At 45.7% G+C, this 23,780-nt stretch overlaps 1 protein-coding gene across 3 annotated transcripts in view; it reads right to left on the bottom strand.

Moving 5' to 3' along the window:
- The window catches only part of MTMR2 (myotubularin related protein 2), a 345,983-nt gene that overhangs the window by 271,710 nt on the left and 50,493 nt on the right, over positions 1 to 23,780 (bottom strand). For all 3 annotated transcript variants that reach the window (XM_069202398.1, XM_069202399.1, XM_069202400.1), the window contains exon 2: positions 23,115 to 23,194. In XM_069202398.1, the coding sequence (XP_069058499.1) occupies positions 23,115 to 23,160 (46 nt within the window). In that variant the 5' untranslated portion in view covers positions 23,161 to 23,194. The remainder of the gene's footprint in view (positions 1 to 23,114; positions 23,195 to 23,780) is intronic.

Genomic DNA, 23,780 nt, shown 5'->3' with positions numbered 1-23,780 from the left:
CGAAAGACTTTGGCAATTATAGGCGGTTATGCTGCATGTTCCATGATATTTAAGAGGGATTTCAGCCAGCATAAGGAGGTTCCGCGAGGCTGGATAGGGGCAAAGCTTGATTTATACAGGTCAAGAATGGCACTGCAGATAATAATTATCACCTGCAATGGGAATAGTCTCTTGAATAAACAAAAATGTGGTGCTTTGTTAAAATGGATTACTTCCTTTAACCCAGAGGTAATCTTTTTACAGGAAACTCATTTTAAAAATAACTCCCCAAGTGTTTTCATCCCTGCGAAATATTTGCAGGCATTTTTTGCTTCAGTGGGAATGGCAATGTGTGGTGGTGGTGGTACAATTTTCGAATACTCTAGATTGGGAGATAAAGGAGTTTCTTAGGGATAGGAAGGGTAGGTGGATATAGATAAAAGTCAGGCTAACTTACAGGGTTTTGAATTTCTGCAATTATTATGGTCCAATAATGGATGAAGCTGAAGCTTTGGAGCAAATTTACAATCTTGCTGTCCAGGAAGAGGGACCATTAGTGTTGGGTGGCGATTTTAATTTTATACAAGATCTGTCCTTGGACACCTCTAAAAATGATAAGGGGCAGCTTAAGCCTAAGACTGCCAAGCTCCTAAATATAATTAAGCAGGATCTGGCGCTGGTAGACCCATGGCCACGTGCTATTCTGCAGGTTTCGGTCTGCTTCTTGAATATACTTCTTCCTCTTATCAAAGCTATTGAAGAGGGAAGGTCGAGAGTTTGCCAAACTCTTTTTCAGCAATGTGATAAGTCATTATACTCATATCAAACTTGGCTAAGTGAAATGCGGCAGTTTTTTTAACATTAATTTCAATAGCGCTCCCATTTTTGTGGTATAGGAGGCATTGAAGGCAGGTTCAGGGGACAGGTGATACCCTACAAGGCTAATCTACCCAGGGGCCCGGACTCACAAGATTCAGATTCTACAGGTCGCAGTGGAGATCGCGATGAGGGAAGCCTCAAAGCCAATGGACCCATAGCTAGGCAGGTATCACAAGGCGAGCTTCCCAGAGCCAAGCACGAGCTTAGGGATTTTTTTCTTCTAGAGGTAAAGCTCTAGAAGAGCTTTCTTCTAGAGGTAAAGGGAGTAAAGCTTTCTAAAAGAAACTCTATGAAGAGAGTCAGCATGCGGAAAGTATCTGGCATGGTTGACAAAAAGTCAGAAGAGTAGGAGCTAATCAAGCAAACTGAAGAACCAGTTACGGGGATGATCGAGGCCAATGCTGCACGGATAGCGGAGATATTTCTTCATCATTACAGGCAGACCTACGAAGAAGATCAGGCAGTAAAGCAAGAGCAGTTGTCTGACTATTTCACTTGAGTGCAGCCACCCAGGTTTCCTGCAATCCGAAAAGTGCTCTGTCAAAGCAAATAGTGGCATGGGAGATAACTTACGCCCTTAATATCTGGTGAATGCTAAAGCCAGTGGAAGTGATGGCGTTCCTACCGAAGTTCATAAGGCCTTTGAGGCAGAATTGCTTCCATTTCTAACAAACGCTTTAATTAAATAATGCAAGCAGTATCTATTTCAAAGACTTTCAAAGAGACGGTACTAGTGAGCTTCCTGAAAAAAAAGACAGGAATCCATTAGACCCTAATTCCTACTGCCCCATCAGCTTGCTGAATGTTGATTACAAACTATTTATGAAAGTTTGGGCTGCGTGCCTTACACCTTGTGCCCAGCAGATAATCCATCAGGACCAAAATGTTTTTTTGCCCAGTAGGGTGATGGTCGCCGATATCCATTTATTGAATCAACCTATTGATTATTTTACAATCAACAATGAAAAGGCAGCAATACTAATGATGGGTGCTGAAAAAGCGTTCGACCTCATCAACTGGCAGGTGTTTTTTTTATTCTGGGAAGATTTTGATTTTTGCCTCAATGATCACTATGCTAAAAGAACTTTATAATGGAGCAGAGACCAATATCATCATTAATACTAAAGAAGCAAAAACTGTTAGGATAAAGTGTTGCACTCGGCAGGGGTGTCCTTTGACCCTGCTGCTTTCTGTTCTTTTTATAGAGCCCCTAGCAGTTAGGATTCATGCCAACCCTTTCATTTTGCCTCCCAGTGGTGGGATCACGAAGATCAAATTGCTCGCGGACAACGCAATTTTATATTTAAAGGCTGAGAGGCTAAATATCCAGAATGGCATTGACGAATTGGCCTGTTTTACGGAAATAGGTGGGTATAAAGTCAACTAAGCAAAAATGTTCTTCTGTTTAATGCAGCCCATTCTGCCAGCTTGTAGTTCATTCCAAATCACCCGATTAGATGTTTAGGAATTTTTGTGTCAAACAACTACTCCCAATTATTTCAGCTAAATTATGGGGCCATGCTGTCGAAAGACCAAAATCTGTTGTAGAGGTGGACTCTTCTACCTCTGTCGCTGACTGGTAGGGTAGCACTAATAAAGATGTCTATCCGCCCTCTATTTTTATTTTCTAACTGTTCTAACTGCCCCCTTAGAATCTCAAGCTCATATTTTAATGAAGTGAACAGTGTCATGAGAACCTTCATATGGGCAGGCAAACAGCCCAGGGTTAAAATGTCTATGTTACAATTGGGCGTAGCTCAGGGAAGTTTAGCACTACCGTATCTCCAGATATATTATCAGGCTACGTAAGCCGACTACCTGGTTCAATCAGCATTAGACTCCCCAGGTAATGATAATTTCCTGTTGAATTTAATGATCAATGAAAACCAAATTAAGCTACCAGTCTTCTTACGTCCTGCAAAACTCCCTAAAAAGACAAGGTATAAGACAGCATTAGCTTTGTCATTATGTATTATGGCTTTTTTTTGATCATGGGGTATTCCGTCTTGTCATGCCTTTACGTCACTGCAATATTGTGAGATTTGGGGCCTGTCATTATCCAAACATATTTCAAAAGATTGGGAGGCACTTGGATTAAGGACACTGGCTGATTTTAAAACATGGGGCAAATTTGATAACATAGGATTGTGTAGTACAGCAACTGGCAATCAGACCCCCTTATTTCATTTTAGCTTTAATCAAATTAGCAGCTTTTTAAAAACAATTACATAGCGAAGAATGAGTGCCTTTGGCTGATAGCATATTTTATAAATGTAACAAAATTGATAGCCGTAGGGAATTGGTACCATCTATGTCACAATGTTAATAAGAAATCACTTCCAGGACTACTACAGAAACTTTTTCAGGAAACAAATTGCACATTTAACAGCCAGGAATGGGAGTTTCTCAGCAAGGTAGAGCACAGATCACTTACAGCAGCCAATTGTAAACATATGGCTTTCCTATGGAGGTGGTTAGCAAACCATACACCTTATAGGCGGCATAAGATGTCTTCATCTGTGCCTGATCACTACTTTAGGTGCTCCGCAGTGGGGAGTGGTGGATGGATCCTAATGTTTTTTCGATTGCCCTAGCCTTCAGCAATTTTGGAGGAAGGTTTTTCATTCAATCAGGTGTAGCGTTCAGACCAGGTTTTCCGCAACCCCAATGTTGGTGCGGTTTGGGTTTTCGAAAGAGGTGTGCCATCCGCAAAAATACCAGTAGTATTTTCTATCAATTGCTGTACCTGATTTTGCACGGTTGGCAAACACCAGAAGCCCCATTGTTTCATGAATGGCTCATCAAAATGAAAAGGACACAAGCATTTGAAGAGGCTTTTGCAAAGGAGGGTAGGGACTGTTAGGAAATTAGAGGTGATACATGCCGCTTTTTCAGAACTTTAGTTCTCGCTGTTTTGGAGACTTTTCTTTTATCTATTAGTCACTTTGGTGCCCCTTTCGCCAGATCTACATCAATGTCTTTGGTCAGAGCCAAATAGGGCCATTTTATCATCTAGTGGGCAGGACCTCTTCACTCAATGTGTTTATTCACTAATACCAAGCTTTTAGTTGAAGCTGCTGTTACTAGAGTTTATTTTTCTTCCTTTTTTTAAATTCTGGGATGAGTCGTATTTTGTACAGGTGTATACCTTTTTGCAATGATGCACTGACGCACCTCTTTGGGAATGTAATTTATTATCGTATGATTTGCATCCTAGGCACTGCTTGCACTTTAATACCAAAGCTTTCTTTAGTACACATACTGGCTTTGGGGAGATGTGTCATCTACGTTCTAGATATTGCGCTTCAGACAGAATTTGCACTTTCACCACTAGTCCGCTTCAACAGGAGATTCTTATGACTAGGCAATGGACTGATGCCGATCTTGATTATGTCACATAAAGATGATTCTGATTGTGTTTATATTGAGGATGATGCTATTGAGGAAATGCCTGAATATTATATGTGTAAGATCTCGTGTTAAGTACTGACTTGCACTAAAGGCACTTCTGCACTTTATTAGCTCGTAATTTTCTTTTCAAATATTTTGGGGGTGGGGGAAATCTTTCGATTTAGCTTCCTATAATATTTTCTATTATGGCTAATGATTGTTTCTATGAATGTATTTTGCTGCTCTTTTCTGCTCAGTAAAAATAAAAAATAAACCATTTGGGCGCTAATTTACAATGTGCAGTATATTTGTGGGAAAGAGGACTGTCTACTATTAAGACAAGATATACATGCAAATGACCGTGATGTTCAAAACTGTGTATATGGTTTATAAATGCAAAACCTTGAACTACTAGGCCTCGAAGAAAATGCAATGCGCTGTACGCTCAAGTGCATCACCAATAGTCTTTCCAAAATAAAAACATGTACATGTTCGCAAAATCTAACAATATGCGACTATAACTCTACCAGAATGCTCCCTGATTATATGCAAATATATGCAGAAAATTGGACACACGTTTTGTGTTCGTTTTCAAAATAAAAATATATTTGGAATCTGATAAAAAATGGAAGACATTTTGGCTAAATTTTCATACAATTTTTATGGGCAACTTTAAATACTATTTTTCTAAGGCGTAATTAAATAAAACAAGCTTGATTAAAGTCATGCATTAAAAGAAAAGGCATTGCAAAACGAGTATAAAACCATTAGGGTCAACATATATGTTAAACTTGACAGCCTTAGGATGGTCATCCCCCAACTCTGTGGCTGCCTCCCTCCACTCTTCTGACACTGTTTTTGCTGGTTCTAGCTGCTAGAGCTGTGGGAGGTTTGTTTTATGCTATTTTGAGACTTGAGAACCTCATGGAGGTCTTCCCGCAACTTTTTCCCTACCTCCTCCTTTGCTGATTCAGTTTTTGCTTGCTTTAGGACTGCGTACACTTTACCGTTGGTAACCAGTGCTAAAGTGCATATGCGCTCTCCCTTAAACATGGTAACATTGGCTCATACCCAATTGACACATTTGATTTACTTATAAGTCTCTAGTGAAGTGCACTACATGTGCCCAGGACCTGTAAATTAAATGCTACCAGAGGATCTGCAGCACGGCTTGTGCCACCCACATAAGCCCTTAACCATGTCTCAGGCCTGCCATTGTAAAGCCTGTGTGTGCAGTTTCAAAGCAACTTTGTCATGGCAGTTAAAAGTACTTGTCAAGCCTTAAATTCTCATTTTACTACATATAAGTCACCCCTAAGATAGGCCCAAGGTAATCCATAGGGCAGGGTGCTATGTAAGTAAACGGCAGGATGTGTACATATGTGTTTATATGTCTTGGTAGTGAAAAACTCCTAAATTCGTTTTCCACTACTGTAAGGCCTGCTCCTTTCATACAGTAGCATTAGGGCAGCTCTCATATACTTTGAGAGTGGTAGATTCTGATCGGAAGGGGGTAAGCAGGTCATATTTAGTATGGCCAGAATGGTAATAGAAAATCCTACTTATTGGTAAGGCTGGATTTTATATTACTATTTTAGAAATTCGACTTTCAGAAAGTGGGCATTTCCCTGCACTTAAAACCATCTGTGCCTTACAGCCTGTCTCCAATCAATGTCTGGTCTGTGAGGTTGACAGCTCCTTTGTGCATTTCACTCAGACAACCGCAAACATAGGACACTCGGTCACATCTGCATTCATCGGCAAACTGAATGGGTCTTCCAGGGCTGGAAGGATGAAGGGCCTGATACATTTCAAAGGCCAGTGGCCGGCCCTCCATCAGAAGACCTGCCTGGCTGCCCATAGGACTCTCTGGACTGCTTTGTTGAGAAGGACTGCTGCCCTGCTGTTTCCCTGCTACCCTGCTGGCCTCTGACTGTGCTGGAAGGACTCTGCTTTTACCCTAAAAGTGCTCTACAAGGGCTCGGATTGAGCTGTCTCCGGAGCGTGGCTGGGTCCAGCGCAGGCTTCCTCCTGGTTCCTGGCTCTCCGCGTTCCCCACTGGTCACAATCCTCGTCTTTACCGGCATCAGCAGGTCTCCAGGAGACGTTGTCCTGTTCTGGTTGTTGCCCTCCTGAATGACAGAGGGATTCCAAAAAAAGCCCCAATGGCCGGACGTCCGTTGTCCTGCCGGCCGTCGACAGAAGTGCTTCTGGGTCGACGTGTTTATCATTGGAAGGCTCCCCGGGGCCTCCCGCACACAGATGTGTGCCCCCGGGTTCCGAGGGGCGGCTTCAACAGAAGACGCCCCGTCACAGACTGTTGACCTGAAAGACCCACAGAGACGACAGAGACTCCAACGGACTTGGCCCCAGCCCTACCGACCTGTCTCCAGGGGTGGCTTCAACAGAAGACGTCCCGTCACAGTCACTCCCCCTGGACAGTGGCCGATTGGCCCACAGGCCATCCGGATAACGGGAGAGGAAGTCAGCATTGGCAAGGAGGCGGCCAGGCGAGTGACGGACCTGAAAGGAAAAGGATTGGAAAGATAAGAACCAAGGGAGAACCCTTGCATTAGAGTCTTTATGCTTCGCCAACCAAGCCAGGGGGGCATGGTCGGTAAATAAGGGAAAGGTACAGCCAGATAATTAATAGCGGAGAGACTCCACGGCCCACTTGATCGCCAAGCACTCTTTCTCCAAGATAGGGTAATGCCGTTCACGGGGTAACAGCTTGCGGCTCAGGAAGACTATGGGATGGTAGAGACTTTGGTAATCCACCTGGGAGACCACAGCTCCAAGGCCGTGATCCAAGGCATCCATTTGTACTTGGAAAGGCTGCTGAAAATTAGGACAGCGCAACACCGGTTCAGCCGAGAGGAGATGTTTCAGGAGCTCAAAGCGACTTATATCCAAGTCAGTTAAGCGTGTAATTTGGTTGGGTTTGGATTTGGACAGGAGAGCTGTGGGGGTGGCAGCGATGTCTACAAAATGAGGGATGAATCTTCTGAAATAACCCACCATCCCCAAAAAGGCTCTGACATCGTTCTTTCGTTTGGGCAGGGGAATCTGTGTGATGGCATGTACTTTTTCAAGCTGTGGTTTCACCGTGCCTTGACCAATAATGCAGCCTAGGTAACTAATGGAGTCATACCCCAATTTACATTTATCCGGATTAGCCGTGAGACCTGCTTTCCGGAGGGCCGATAAGATATTGATCAAATGGGATAGGTGGTCCTCCCATGATTCACTATAGATGATAATGTCATCCAAGTACGCTGCTGCATATTGCTGAAATGGTTGCAGTACGAGATCTATTAAGCATTGGAAGGTGGCGGGAGTGCTGTGAAGACCGAATGGAAGGACTCTAAAGTGATATAAGCCGGATGGGGCGGAAAATGCTGTTTTTTTCTTTATCTTCGTCTTTTAATGGTATCTGCCAGTACCCTTTTGTTAGATCCACGGTGGTCATGTATTTGGCATTTCTGAATCGCTCTAGCAAGTTATCCATTCGGGGCATAGGGTAAGTATCGAAGTGGGACAGAGCATTTAATTGGCAGAAGTCAATGCAGAATCTTATTGTACCGTCGGGTTTTGGTACCAAGACGATGGGAGAGCACCAGGGACTAGAAGACCGTTCAATAATACTGGCTTGTAACATCTCTTCCGCTTCTCGTTCTACCGTTTTCCACCTTGCCTCAGGAATCAGATAAGGTCTTTGCCTGGCTATTTTCTCTCCTATTGTTCATATGTGATGTGAGATTAAATGGGTTTTCCCGGGGGTTTTGGGAAACACGTCTACGTTTTTATTGACTATCATGGTTAACTGTGATTTCTGTAGTGCAGTAAGACATGTACCAAACTGGGGTGTACTTTTGTGGGTTTCCTGTGAGCTCAAAGGATATAAGGGTAGGTCTCCGGTGGAACCGGTACTGACCAGACAAACCTAGTGGGTTTCTTCATTCTCATGCCATGGTTTAAGGAGATTTATATGATAAATCTGCTCTCTCCCATTGGGAATTTCTAATTTATAAGTCACTGGACTGATTTGTTCGAGGATCGAAAAGGGACTTTGCCTCCGGGCTAGTAGTTTATTTTCTGTACTGGGTAAGAGTACCAGGACTTTCTGTCCTATGGCTAAGGTTCTGGGTCGAGAGATTTTGTCACAATATCTCTTTTGAGTGTCTTGGGCATCCTTTAAACAGGTTGCACATGTTCCCATACCTCGTGTAGGGTGTCTTTTAGCGCCTGTGCATCCTTACTTTCTGCGTCCACCTCCTCCCATTGTTCCACCAACATGTTGAGCAAGGTTCTGGGTTGATGTCCGAAAGGAGCTCAAAGGGGCTGTGGCCAGTGGATGATTGGATATGGGTTCGGAGGGCATAAAGAATCAAGGGCAATTTTCTCTCCCAATTTTTCCCAGATTCATTGATGGTTTGGTTGTATCGCTCTACAAGACCGTCAGTTTGGGGATGGTACACTGAGGTTCTGATCTGTTGTATACCCAATATCTGGCACATTTCAGCCATGAGGTGGGACATAAATGGGGTCCCTTGATCTGTCAGTATTTCTTTAGGGAAACCCACTCTTGAAAAAAATTCTATTATGGCTTGTGCGATAGTTCTGGTAGTCATACTTGCAAGGGGAATAGCTTCTGGATAACGGGTTGCATAATCAACCAAAACCAGTAAATATTGGTGACCTTTGACCGAGGGGGTTAAAGGGCCTACTAGGTCCATACCGACCCGAGTAAACGGTACCTCAATAATAGATAGGGGTTGGAGTGGGGCCTTGGGGTCATTCGAAGGGTTAATGACTTGGCAACGAGGACAAGCTTGGCAGTGTTTCCTAATATCCCCATAAATCACAGGCCAATAAAACCGTTTTGTAATAGCCTCTTCTGTTTTCTCTCTTCTTAGATGTCCCTCCCCGTTATCTCCATGGGCTAGATGTAACACCTGTTCTCTAAAAGGTTGAGGGATCACCAACTGGGTATTGGAATGGGGGCCTTGTCTATACAATAAGTCATCTTTTATATGGAAAGAAGGACCTACCGCCTGTCTTGGTGGAGCAAGAGCCGTGTTCCAGGCGTGTTTCAAAGATGTCACTTCCTTTTGGGATAAACGAAACTGACTAGCTACTGAACATACGGTCTTCGGGCTGTCAGTCGGGAAAGAGGTCATCATGTAACGTCTATTGTTCTCACTTTTTTGGGTTTTTGTGAGTTTTGGCCTGGGTCTGCCCTCCTCTATTTGGCTTGAAAAAAATGGGGCTTCTTTCCACCACTTCTCTGAGGTACTCTCTTGCTTGAGGCTTTCTCGAAGCTCAGGGAAAGCTACATAATCGGTCCCGATTATAAGGTCTTCCCCTAAGTCGGGTATGACCCACACCATGAGCGCTTCTTCTTGATCTCTCCACTGAATGGATATAGTGGCTACTCGATACAGTCTTTGATCTCCGTGAATGCATGTTATTAGGACACTTGCTCCTTTCTCCCATTGTTGGGGCTGTACATAATGTTCGTTAACCACACTCTGGTTACATCCTGGATCTACTAATATATTTCTTATCTCTTTATTAATTTAGATAGGAAAAGTATACTTTGCTTGTCCTGTGCCAGCCCAGAGAACTCGTCCTTTTGTTAGGCTAATGTCCATAGGTTCTTCGGTGCCTTTCTTGAGAGGACAATGCCGAGCTATGCAACCCCACTCTGCGCAGTGGAAGCACTGGGATCCGATGGGGAAGTCTCTCGGTGGGCCCCGGGTGCTACCGGGTTTTTCTAGGTAAGAGTTTGGGTGGGGACGCCCAAACAGTGGCTTAGGAATAGGACCCTTGATGGTAGGAGGAGTGGATCGGGAAAGGGTGCTCTGGAATTCTGGAGCTCGATGGAACGCGCACGCCAGTTCCACAGCAGCAGTTTGGTTAGGTTTGGATGTCGTCGAATCCAATTTCTGGTTGTGGGGGAAGTGGGTCTAAATGAAGTTCTAAAACTATTGTATCAAACATACTGTCTTTGGAAGTCTCTGTGGGATTGAGCCACTTCCCATGGCATATTGTACCCGGTAATACAACGTACGTGGATTTTCATGGGATGTCCACTTGGTTTGTCTAAATGTAACCCTGTAGTTTTCTTGATCCAATCCGACCCTTTCCAGAATGGCCTTTTTGATATCAGAATAGGGTGTCACACCCCCTGGGTTGACCGCCTGATAGGACGCTTGAAGGGTCCCAGTAAGGAGAGGTGCCATATATTGCCCCCATTTCTCAGTTGGCCAATTAGCGGAGCTGGTGACCCGCTCGAAGTTGGTAAAGAAAGAATCTGGGTCGTCAGATTCCTGGTATTTTTTAAACACGCTGCTGGGCACATTTGGATGCACTTTACTGTGGGCAATAGTATCCGTCAGTTTTCCCAGGGCCGTCTCATGAACCAATTGGTTGTTGGCCATGATAGTTGCCTGACTCTTTAGGGCCGTTTGGAGAGACTCTTGTTCTTCCCGGGCTTCCCGGATCTGCTCCTCCCATACCAATTGAAGGTACCTCTGTCCCTCTGCCAGCAGCGCAATCATGTCCGCTAAGGAGGGCTTGTCCTCCATTTCCGGGCCTGGTAGAAGGTTGGTGGGATTTGGACCTGCCGTCCAACAAAATCCTACTTCTGACACCACTGTAAAGTGAGGCGTCAGAAAATGGAGGGACCCAAACGTATTGTCACAAGAGTTTTATTGTGTGCTCATAAGTCAATAGTGGGTTTGTTGAAAAACAAAATAACCAAAACGTTGTTGACAGTCTTTTGTTTTCTTCCTTCTCTCGGTCTTCTCTTTGGGTTTTCACGCTTGTGCTCTTGTCTTTCTTTCGTTTCCCAGGGTCCACTCAGGAGGAGCATGTAAAGGAAAGAACACAGGTATTGGGTAAGTAGGCTCTCCTTAGTCTCTCTATTTACCCTTCCCCTTTCTTTTTTTCCCCTCTGTTTTCTCTTTTCCCTTCTGTCGTTTGTCAGACACCTTTCTTTTCTTCTCTCCTCTTTTCTTTCCTGTTGCTAGTATCTCTTTCTAATTCTTTCTTCTTATTGTCCCTCTGCCCTTCATGCATTTCTTCTTATCTTCTTCTCATCTTTTCTCTCTGTCTTCCTTTCTCGCTCTGTCTGTTTACAGGACTTTCTCCTCTTTTCTCTTAGAGATTTATCACTATGTTTTGCTTATTGTATCTAGAAGTTACTTGAGGCTTTTCAGAACACAATAAAGGCGCTCTATACTACCTGATCTCAGACCTATTGAATGGGGAATAAGTACCAATAACCAATAATGTACCAGGCTTCCTTGACAAGTAAGTCGAGTTCAGGGTGTTGTCCCACCCACGAGTACTCAACAATAAAATAAGTGAAGTGAACGGAGAAAGAGAAGAAAAAAAACCAACAATTTCTTAACACTGTTGTAGCCTCAAAGGGCAAGCACGGGGTTTGTGGGTGCTTGTTTCGTAATTCGAATGCCATGCCCGAATCCCAAAGTCTTCATACAAAAGAAACCCCCCAAATGCTCTAAATAAAAAAAATAACGAAACAGAAAACCTATCCCATCCCAAACTATCCTACTATCTACCCGCTTCCTGTACTTGGTATGGCCACGCTCTCCAGAACGTGGTTGGCTTCAACGCAGGCTTCCTCCTGGTTCCTGGCTCTCCGCGTTCCCCACTGGTCACAATCCTCGTCTTTACCGGCATCGGCAGATCTCCAGGAGACGTAGTCCTGTTCCGGTCGTTGCCCTCCTGAATAATGGAGGGGTTCCATAAAAAGCCCTGATGGACGGACGTCCGTTGTCCTGCCGACCGTCGTCAGAAGTGCTTCCGGGTTGGCATGTTCATCATTGGAAGGCTACCCAGGGCCTCCCGCACACAGATGTGTGCCCCCGGGGTACCGAGGGCGGCTTCAACAGAAGACGCCCCGTCACAGACTGCTGACCTGAAAGACCTGCAGAGACGATGGAGACACCAACTGACTTGGCTCCAGCCCTACCGGCCTGTCTCCAGACTCAAAGCACCTGCACAGCGGCGCATCCAGCGGGACCAGCTACCTCTGAGGACTCGGAGGTCTGCCCTGCACCAAAAGGACCAAGAAACTCCAGAGAACAGCAGAACTGTTCAGAAACTGCAACAACTTTGCAACTTTGAAACAACTTTTAAAGAGACCCTCACTTCCCACCAGAAGCGTGAGTCTTCACACTCTGCACCCGATGCCCCTGTCTCGAGTCCAGAACAACCAACACCGCGGAGAAGACTCCCAGGCGACTCCAACGACGTGGACACCCCCAGCACCCCTACAGCGACGCCTGCAGAGATGATCCAGAGGCTTCCCCTGAACGCGACTGCCTGGTAATAAAGGAACCAGACGCCTAGACCAAGCACTGCACCCGCAGCCCCCAGGACCGAGAGGAACCACCTACCAGTGTAGGAGTCACCAGCAGGTGGCCTTCATCCTAGCCCAGTCAGTGGCAGGCCTGAGAAGCCCCCCTGTGGCCTTCCTGCATCGCCTAAGTGACCCCCGGGTCCCTCCATTGCTTTCTATAGCAAACCCGACGCCTACTTTGCCTACTGCACCCAGCCACCCCTGTGCCGCTGAGGGTGTGTTTTGTGGGCTTGTGTGTGTCCTCCCAAGTGCTCTACAAAACCCCCCCTGGTCTGTTCCCCAAGGACGCAGGTACTTAACTGTAAGCAAACTAGGACCGCAGCACCCCTGTTCTTCATAGGCGCCTATGTGTTTTGGGCCCTCCTTTGACCTCTGCACCTGGCCGGCCCTGTGTTGCTGGTGCTGTGGCTTTGGGGTTGCCTTGAAACCCCAACGGTGGGCTGCCTATGCCCTGGAGACTGACTGCGTAAGTGCTTTACTTACCTGCAAAAATTAACCAAACTTACCTCCCCAAGGAACTGTCGATTTTTGCACTGTGTCCACTTTTAAAATAGTGTATTGCCATTTTAACCAAAACTGTGTGTACTACTGTTTTAAATCAAAGTTCTATACTTACCTGTGTGAAGTACCTTGCATTTTACGTACTTACCTCAAATCTTGTGGTTCTAAAATAAACCAAGAAAATATATTTTTCTATATAAAACCTATTGGCCTGGAGTTAAGTCTTTGAGTGTGTGTTCCTCATTTATTGCCTGTGTGTGTACAACAAATGCTTAACACTACCCTCTGACACGCCTACTGCTCGACCACATTACCACAAAATAGAGCATTAGTATTATCTAATTTTGCCACTATTTACCTCTAAGGGGAACCCTTGGACTCTGTGAACACTATCTCTCACTTTGAGATAGTATATACAGAGCCAACGTCCTACACTTGGCTTGTGTAAATTGGATTTTCAACATTCCAACAGTATTTTATTCAGATAAATATTCTCTATTTTTCTAAATCTCTGTGGTGTCTTTTTTTAGTGTTTTCACTGTGTTATTGAATAAGCTCTGCACAAATACTTTACACATTGCCTTCTAAGTTAAGCCTGACTGCTCAGTGCCAAGCTACCGGAGAGTGGGCACAGGATAATTTGGATTGTGATGTGACTTACCCTGACTAAGACTGTGGTCCCTACTGGGACATGCATGTATACCTCTGCCAACTAGAGACCCCATTTCTAACATTGGTGATCAACGATGAGGATAGGACTTGTGTTTGTGCAGTGCCATACACTAGTTACGTGTACACTACCCACCCAGAGTCAAAGATCAATCGGATTTGTTTCTGGCAATTTTTTCTGCTTCATATTTTTAATCAGTATCCTATACATCATGTTTCTGGCTGGGTCCACAAGTGGAGTTGGAGAGTTTGACCTAGCCAAGCTGGAGGCATATACTGTTAACCAGCTGAAGGGTTTCTGCAAAAGGAGGAGGGTACCTACCTGTCGAGCCTCCAAGAAGGAGGAGTACCAAAAGGTGCTGAGGGCCTGGGCAGAACCCCACTCACAAGAGCATGATGAGTTGGGAGAGCAAGTGGATGGCCATCCCGAGGATCTACCAACAGTAGTGGGTGGTGACACCCTTAGATTTGTGCCCCCTGAGCAGTGTCTCATATCACGGCCTGATCGTAGAGGAAAGGAGAGAGGAGAGAGAATTCAGGCTGCAGTTGGACAGATTACAAATGGAGGCACAGGAGAGGAAGGCTGAAAGAACCTTGGCAGAAAAGAAACTACTTCTAGCTCATTAACGGAGTGTAAAATAGCTGGAGCTCAAGTCTAGGCTGTCTGAATCCAGCAGTGATGGTGGCAGCATATATACAGGACCTGCTGGAGATAAAAAGGTTTGTATGCCTAAGGATTTGGTGCCAAGTTATGTCGTGGAGATGACACTGATAAGTGATTTCTGCTTATGAAGTTGCAATAAGGGCACATGGGATTCCTGAAGAGCAATGGGGAGGCGGGCTTGTGGAAACACGTGCCAACACTTGGGAGGGACATACTTCTTAAACTAGAGGTTGGGGACCAGGCCAAGAATGCCCCTATGAAGGCCATTTTAATTGCCAAATTTAGACTGACCCCTGAAAAGTATCGCCAAAGATTCAGGGACAGTAGCAAGCTCCTCACCCAATCCTGGTTAGACTTTATTTATTTTTCCAGTAAGGCACTGAATGGCTGGGTGCGGGAAGTAAAGTCAGTGATTACATGGGGTTGTACAATTTGATCCTGAGAGAACATATGCTCAGTATTTGCCTTAGAGTTACGCCATCACCTAGTTGACAGTAAGCTGACTGGTCCCAGGAAGCCCTCCTAGGAGGTGGACCTCTAGGCTAGCACCAGAGTGTCTAAAAAAGCATCTGGGGGATACCCACAAAGGTGGCAAGGGTTCCCAGCAGAAGAAAGGGGGGGGGGTTAAAAATATGGAGTTCTCTAAAAGCCCCCAAACTAATTCCCAAGGGAATACTGGTAACCAGTCCCAGTCTGATCCTAAAAAGAAAGGGTTCTTTGACCATGAGACAAAGGAGGTTTGTACCCCAATGTGCAGAGTGCTACAAGTATTGTCACTCTGAGGGAGACTCCAAATGTACAAAGAAGGCACAGCCCCCCCACTGGTGGGCAGACACCTGGGTTGGCTAGTGTAGTTCTGGGGAAGGAGGTAGTCCCAGTTAGATTTGGGGAACAGACAGAGGTAACCCTAGTGTCCCTGGGGGATGCAGAGATGGTGCCAAAAGTCCACATGCCTGCTAATACTTACATGTATAGGCAGTAGGTTACCATTAAAGGGCAACGGGTGGAGGCTCTGTGTGACACAGGAGACAGTATGATCACTGTCAGGGATCAGCTAGTGTCAGCAGAGCAGGTCCTGCCGAACACATTCCACCAAGTCATAGTCGCCGACAATCGTGCAAGCATCTACCAGTGGCTCTGGTTCCCTTTCAGTGGGGCAGGGGGATTCACAGGTACTCTGAAAGTAGCTGTAAGTCCTGCCATGCCTGTAGATTGCCTATTAGGCAATGACCTTAAGCACACTACCTCGAGGGAGGTAGAGCTAAGGTTTCATTTGGAGATGATGGGATTGCCTGAGTGGGTCTGCATGACCACAAGGTCCATGGCTGCCCAGGAGGAAAGTCAAGGGCGTCTGGAGCCTGGAAGAATGGCCTAGACAGCTGCCAAGGAGAGGGGCAAGGGGTGGGGGAACCAGTCCCAGAACTTCCCACGGTGCAAGTTGACGGGGGTCACTAAGGAGGAGGCCCCGAGCCAACCAGGGAAGACATTGGCGCCCTGGAAGACCTACCTGAGCTTGCTGGCTGGCAAGTTGAGGGAGGGCCAACCAGGGAGGAATCCTGCAAGGCCCAGAAAGAGTATCCCACTCTTGAGGGCTTGAGGCAACAGGCCTCAGCTCAAGCAGCAAGTGAAGCCTCTGGGGATCACCTTATCTACTGGGAGAATGATCTCCTTTACAGTGAGCCTAAGTTCTGGTTACTGGGGTAGCATGTGTGCTTGTGGTCCCCCGGTGTTTCCAGGCCTTCCTAGTGGGCCTGGCTCATGACATACCCCTGGCAGGACATTTAGGGCAAGACAAGACCTTTGCCAGGCTCGTCACCCATTTTTATTGTCCCAGAATGCAGACCGCCTCAGATGCATTCTGTAGGTCCTGTACCACCTGTCAGGCCAGTGGCAAGACAGGGAAAAAAGCTCAAGGCTCCCCTGATCCCACTTACCCTCGTTGACACCCCCTTTGAAAGGGTGGGCATCAACATCATTGGTCCACTGGACCTCAAAACTGCCCTATGCAGCAGGTTTATTCTGGTTTTGGTGGACCATGCTACCCAGAGGCAATCCCTCTGAGGATGGTGACTACACCAGTGGTGACCAGAACTGTGATGGGGATCTTTGCCCGTGTGGGATTTCCAAAGGAGAACGTGTCTGACAGAGGCACTAACTTCATGTCTGCATACATAAAGTCCATTTGGGATCCATGTGGGGTGACCTACAAGTTCACCTCAACCCATTATCCTCAATCCAATGGTCTCATAGACAGATTCAACAAGACCTTGAAGGGCATGATTACAGGCCTGCCTGAGGCAATGAGGCATAAGTGGGATGTCCTCTTGACATTCCTTCTCTTTGCTTATAGCGAGGTATCCCAGAAGGGAGTAGTGTTCAGTCCCTTTGAGCTTCTCTATGGGTACCCTGTCAGGGGACCCCTAAGCATTGTCACAGAGGGGCAGGAAAGAGCTCCTAAGAAACCCCCCCAGGATGTGGTCAGCTACATGGTGGCCCTCCACAACCAGATGCACTGCTTCTGGAAAAAGGCCAAGAGCAACCTCGAGGCCAGTCAAGAGGTTATGAAACACTGGTACGACCAGAAGGCCACCCTGGTGGAGTTTCAACCTGGCGACAAAGTATGGGTTATGGAGCCAGTAGAGCCTAAAGCTCTCCAGGATCGCTGGACTGCCCCGTATGAGATCAAGGAGCGCAAGGGTGAGGCCACTTATTGGACCTCCAGTTCCCTACAAGTCTCCTAAGGGTGCTCCATGTGCCTCATTTTGAGAGGTCTGAAGTCAACATGCTTCTGGTGACAGATGAGGGTGTGGAGGAGGAGAGTGAACCACTCCCCGACCTCCTCTCTGCACAGGAGGTGATGGGTCAGTGGAGGGTGTCAATCACTCCGACTCCCTGACCCTGGACCAGCAAGGTGACTGTTACCAGTTATTGGAACAGTCCTCTCTGTTTGTCCTCAACTCACACACCTGTGTGTCCATGATATTGACACGGGAGACAGTCCTCCTGTAAAGAATAACATTTACAGGTTGTCATACAGGGTAAAGGCCAGTATCAAAGATGAAGCTGCCAAAATGCTAGCTCTAGGGGTAATTGAGACATCCAGCAGCCCCTGATCCAGCCCTTTGGTGCTGGTACCAAAGGCTGCCCCACTAGGTGCCAAGCCAGAACTTCGGTTCTGCGTGGATTACTAGGGTCTCAATTCCGTCACTAAGACTGACGCTCACCCCATCCCCCAATCTGATGAGCTCACTGACAGGCTAGGCACTGCCAAATTCCTCAGTACTTTTGATTTGACATCAGAGTATTGGCAGAAAGCTATAGAGAGATCTGCATTTTCAACACCTGAGTGACATTACCAGTTCCGGGTAATGCCCTTTGGCTTGAAAAATGCCCCCGCTACCTTTCAACGGTTGGTTATCCGGGTCCTGGCTGGTAAGGATGCTTTCTGTGCCGTCTATCTAGTTGACATTGCCGTCTACAGTGCCAGCTGGGAGGAACACCTGCTCCGCCTCCAAGAGGTACTCCAGGCCCTGCAACAGGCAGGCCTCACAATCAAGGCTAGTAATTGCCAGATTGGGCAGGGTTCCGTGGTGAACTTGGGACACCTGGTAGCTGGTGGCAAGGTGCAGCCCCTCCTGGCCAAGACTGAGACAATCATGGCCAGCCAACTACCTAGAACTCAGACAGAGGTGAAAGCCTTCTTACGCCTCAGTGGTTACTACTGCAGATTTGTTAAGGGCTATGGCACCATAGTGGCCCCCTTAACTGAGCTGACTTCTTAAAAGCAGCCTAGGTTGGTGATATGGACAGAGGCTTGTCAGAAAGCCTTTGATTCTCTCAAGGAAGCAGTGTGCAATGCACCCATTCTCTGGACCCCTGATTACTCCAAGGAGTTCATCGTGCAGACAGACGCTTCAGAGCATGGCATAGGAGCGTTCTTAGCACAGCTGAATGAGGAGGACCTAGACCTGCCAGTAGCCTTCATTAGTAGGAGGTTATTACCTTGGGAACAGAGGTGGAGTGCCATAGAAAGAGAAGCATTTGCTGTGGTCCGGGCACTGAAGAAGCGGAGACCATACCTGTTTGGGACTCACCTCCGGGTTCAGACAGACCAGAGGCCTCTCAAATGGCTCATGTAGATGAGGGGTGAAAATCCTAAACTCTTGAGGTGGTCAATCACCCTACAGGGAATGGACTTTGCGGTGGAGCATCGCCCAGGGACTGACAATGCCAATGCTGATGGTCTCTCCAGATTCTTCCACCTTAGTGATGAGAGCTCCCAGGGGGTTGGGTAGCTCTCCCCACTTTCAGATGGGGGGGGGAGGGGCACATGTTAGACCTGACAGCCTGAGGGTGGTCATCCCCAACTTTATGCCTGCCTCCCTCCACTTTTCTGACACTGTTTTTGCTGGTTTCAGGACTCTGTGCACTTTACCACTGCTAACCAGTGCTAAAGTGCATATGCACTCTCCCTTAAACATGGTAACATTGTCTCATACCCAATTGGCATATCTGATTTACTTATAAGTCCCTAGTAAAGTGAACTACATGTGCCCAGGGCCTGAAAATTAAATGCTACTAGGGAGCCTGCAGCACTGATTGTGCCACCCACATAAGTAGCCCCTTAACCATGCCGCAGGCCTGCCATTGCAAGAACTGTGTGTGCAGTTTCACTGCCACTTCGGCATGGCATTTAAAAGTACTTGCCAAGCCTTAAACTCCCATTTGTCTAGATATAGGTCACCCCTAAGGAAGGCCCTAGGTAACCCATAGCGCAGGGTTCTATGTAGGTAAAAGGCAGGACATGTACATATGTGGTTTATATGTCCTGGTGGGGAAAAAACTCCTAAATTCGTTTTCCACTACTGTGAGGCCTGCTCCTTTCATAAAGTAGCATTTGGACTGCCCTCATATACTTTGTGAGTGATAGATTCTGATCGGAAAGGGATAACCAGATCATATTTATCATGGTCAGAATGGTAATATAAAATCCTACTTATTTGTGAGGCTGGATTTATATTACTATTTTAGAAATGCCACTTTTAGAAAGTAGGCATTTTTCTGCACTTAAAACCATCTGTGCCTTACAGCATGTCTCCAATCAACGTCTGGTCTGTGCTGGTTGACAGCTCCCTTGTGCATTTCACCCAGACAACCACTAACACAGGACAATCAGTCACATCTGCATTCTGAATGGGTCTTCCTTGGCATGAAGGGTGGAGGGCCTGAAACTTACATTTCAAAGGCAAGTGGCCTGCCCTTAGACAAAGGACTTATAACCCCTCACAGGGACTCTGGCAGACAGGACTGGGCTGAAAGGGGAACTTGTGCACTTCAAAACCACTCTTTGAAGTCTCCCCCACTTCAAAGGCATTTTTGGAGTACATAAACTGGGTCTCTGACCCCACCAACTCAGACACTTGAGGAACTGCACCTGCACTCTATCAGAAGACCTCCCTGGCTTCCCAAAGGACCCTCTGGGCTGCTTTGCTGAGAAGGACTGCTGCCCTGCTGTTGTCCTGCTGCTCTGCTGGCCTCGGACTGTGCTGGAAGGAGCAAAAGTGCTCTCCAAGGGCTTGGATTGAGCTTGCATCTATTCTGAAGTCTAAGGTACAGCAAAGACTTCAACTGCTAGCTTTTTGCTACTTTACGACTAAAGCAACTCTGGAACGACTTCAGCGACGCCGCAGCCTGTTTCCAGTCCGTGGACTTCACTGCACGCAAAGACCAGGGCCTGCAACGCAAGTCCGATGTTGCAGTGAATCCGCTGACGTTACTCAGGATCATCGCGAAACTGCAAAGTTGACACTTCACGTCCTGATAGACCGGGACTAGTGACCCCGCCGGGTCACAAGGAATCGATGCATCGCGACGAATGCAGCATCATCTCCCCTTGCATCCGGATGGAACCAACGCCTCACCTCCACCTGCTTCGCAGTGCGGAACCGACACCTCTTTCCTCAGAAGCCGTAAGGGACTGACGCCGCAATGACTCCAGCTACACCTCTTTCTGACTCCGTGCAAAGTCCTTGTTCTTTGTTTTCAAAAGGTACTGTTCCTGGGGGTCCGTGTGACTCTGTGACTGGCACCAGTGGTGTTGGATTGTTGGGAACAACTCCGTCAACGACGCCATGATAGCCCCAGTTGGAGCTATTGTGTTTTCTAGGTACTTTAGTTGGATTAAATCTTTAAAAATTCATAACTTGGCTTTTGTACATTGGAGTTTCATTGTTTCAACAGTAATTTATTCAGATAAATATTCTCTATTTTTGTAAACCTGTGTGGTGTCTTTTTGTGGTGTTTTCACTCTGTTATTGTATATGGTCTGCACAAATGCTTTACACATTGCCTTCTAAGTTAAGCCTGACTACTCAGTGCCCAGCTGCGGGAGGTGAGCACAGGATAAGTTGGATTGTGTTGTGACTTACCCTGACTAAGACTGTGCTCCCTACTTGGACAAGGGTGTATACCTCTGCCAACTTCAGACCCTATTTGAAACAATATAAATAATAATTTAGGACCCCATTCTTAAAGAAACTCAGACAAGCACACACTTACATTCCTATGGCCTTGCACTGATGCAGATTTACGATTCGCAGGAATTCACAACAGTTTACAGAAGTAGGCATATAAACCATTTCCTATCAAGCCTTTGTGAATTGCATGTTTGCAGAAGCATCTATACACACACACACACACACACACGTCCTCATTCGAAGAGCTGCATAGAAAATGCTAATTTCTCTGTTTAAATGTTGCTTTCTTTTTTTCTCGTGCAGGAACCTGTATCACTCCATGCAGAGAAACCTTTCCCTCCACCCACATCCTATTGTTTAGAGTGGGGAGTCCCTTCGCACCCTGAAAAATGTTCAACACTTATAACTGAAGTTAGAGAATGTGCAACATTTTCTAAGGTGTGAATGGGATGGAGAGAATTTGGTGAATGTTGTTAAACATGTAAACTGGTATCTGCGCACATACTCAAAAGGCACTCAAGCTCAGGAACGATCACTTCTCACCCGTTCCAGCACAAAAGAAAAAAATCATCCACATTTGTCCTTTTAATCAGTGCAAAACCAACTTTTGCACGTATAAATCAAGCTTACTCATAAACAGTTTTGAGATTTAGACCCATAATATTTGACTCTGCCACAACCTTGCAAAATGAATCTACCTATAAAATGAAAATCGTGAATTAACTAGCACATTGTATATGTTCACAATAATGGCAAATAAGGGAACTGAGGCAGAGTGAGTTGAAGTGATTTGACTAAAAATGTGCTCGGTGAGCTCAAGTGTAGAAGGCAAAACTGTAAGCAGTCTCAATGATCCTCATTTAACAACCTAGGCCCTGGACCACAAACATAATCTGGGTTTGTTTATTGTAACATTTTGAAAAATATAATCCCATAACGTATTACCTCCCTGCATAGCATCAAAAGGTACAAGTGGATTTTTATGCAGGGAAAGCAGATTGCTGTAGCATTCCGTCCCTTGGACAAGTAGATATTTCATAACACAACAACCCTGCGCTCTACGGCATGGGACACCCTTCCAGGCGTGCAGCCAGCATTAGTGCAGCCAGTCCGATTGCGTTGCTGACAAAGAGCTACATCACAATTTTGATTGTTTTAACTGCCTTCTAGGAGGATAGAGGCACACTTGCGACCCACTGCTACCTTTCATATCTTCTACATCTCAAAACGGATGTCTTAGATTCAGTCTATTGTTTCCTGCTTTGCAGTGTTCGACTTGAAATGCTGAATTACTTGTGCCTAATAAAATTAAGTTTAAATACATAGTTTCAACAACAAAGTGTTCTTTAACTCTTTAATCGTGTATGGTCTCTTCAATGTGAAATGTACGGCTCAGTAGTGCTCAAGAACTTTAAACTATTCATTGGAACTGAAGGGCTGTTGCTGCCAAATCGGAGATCCTTCGAAGGCTGAAAGATTAACTTCGACTTTCTGTGTCATACGTTTATCTCTAGGAGATTTAAACATTCATTTCTTATTCCACATAATCTTTGGTCGTGTTAATAGTACCACTGTATAGATTTCAACTTGGCCACTTTCATGGAATCCTTGACTTGTTATGGAATACAAAGTGTTTGTATATCTGTATCCATTAGGACCAGTGCTTAATTTGTAAATAAAAAGGTGCAGGTGCTCAAAGCTCTCCTCTTAAACATGCGGCTGCTGCAATTAAAAGTGCGAGCATAATACTGAGGCAGCGTAATCCTGAAGCCACCTCGAGCGTCTTCAATCCATTTAAAGTCCCTCTAAGCCCCTTTAGCTCACACTTGCAACTTCCTACTTTTCCCCCTTTCTGACGCTTTTTCGTTTTTTTCTTCCTCCGTCCTTCCCACATGTCTTTTGCTCGCAGTAAATGCTTGAGACAGAAAACTAAGCGCCGGCCCTCAGAAATAAGTGCCGGTGCTCCGCACTGGAAACAACAAGCACAAATTAAGCACTGATTAGGACGCTTAAAATGACAGAAAATGTAGGTCGCCATAGCACACTCACACTTACCTATGTTCGACAATATGACCCAATAGCACATTATAAGTGAATATATTCTGTACACAATATACAATGAAAGCTGTGTGTTCAGTAACTGGGAAACAAGAAATTCGCCTACCCATGTCTTTAACGGATTCTCCAGGTAATAAAGTTAGTTCATCCATTTAACCAGGTATAGTACCCTTCCTTGTATAGAATCTAGGAAAAAATACACAGGTAAGTAATATTTGACCATATCATCTTAAAACAAAATCTGATTGCAAAAGCTTCTTTGAGACAATGTATGCATGCTTGCTTCAAGGACTGCATGAATCAAATAAGATAGTGAATTTTGCATGTTGCTAAGCAGACAGAGCTGTGGACTGAACACAGGATTTATCTAGCAAGACTGCAATGTTTCTCTTTAAACAATCGGTTAAGAAGTCACGCAGATTCGTCCATGCAGTATTATTTCTTCCTTCCTTTGTGATATAGGTATCACTTACATTACGTGTACTTCATCCTCATTTGACCGGGACAGCTCTGGAGGTCATTCTCGAGCTAGTAAACAGAAATTTCTAGTACTATTTGCTACCCTTTAATTCATCACAAAGGGAATTGTGATTTTAGATTGCGAGTCCAGGGACACCAAACTCCAGGTACCAATCTCTTCCAAATAGGAAATTACACCTAAAATGCGTTTTAGGATAATCCCAATACTATCCTATTGAAGAGCTAGCCCTTGCAATAGTGAACAAGCATTTGCAATGCAATGGGTCTCGCATTTGCTTGAGTTAGAGTTATT

The sequence above is a fragment of the Pleurodeles waltl genome, chromosome 8, assembly GCF_031143425.1.
Source record: "Pleurodeles waltl isolate 20211129_DDA chromosome 8, aPleWal1.hap1.20221129, whole genome shotgun sequence".
Taxonomy (NCBI): Eukaryota; Metazoa; Chordata; class Amphibia; order Caudata; family Salamandridae; genus Pleurodeles; species Pleurodeles waltl.
This window is presented reverse-complemented; position numbering and strand designations above follow the sequence as displayed.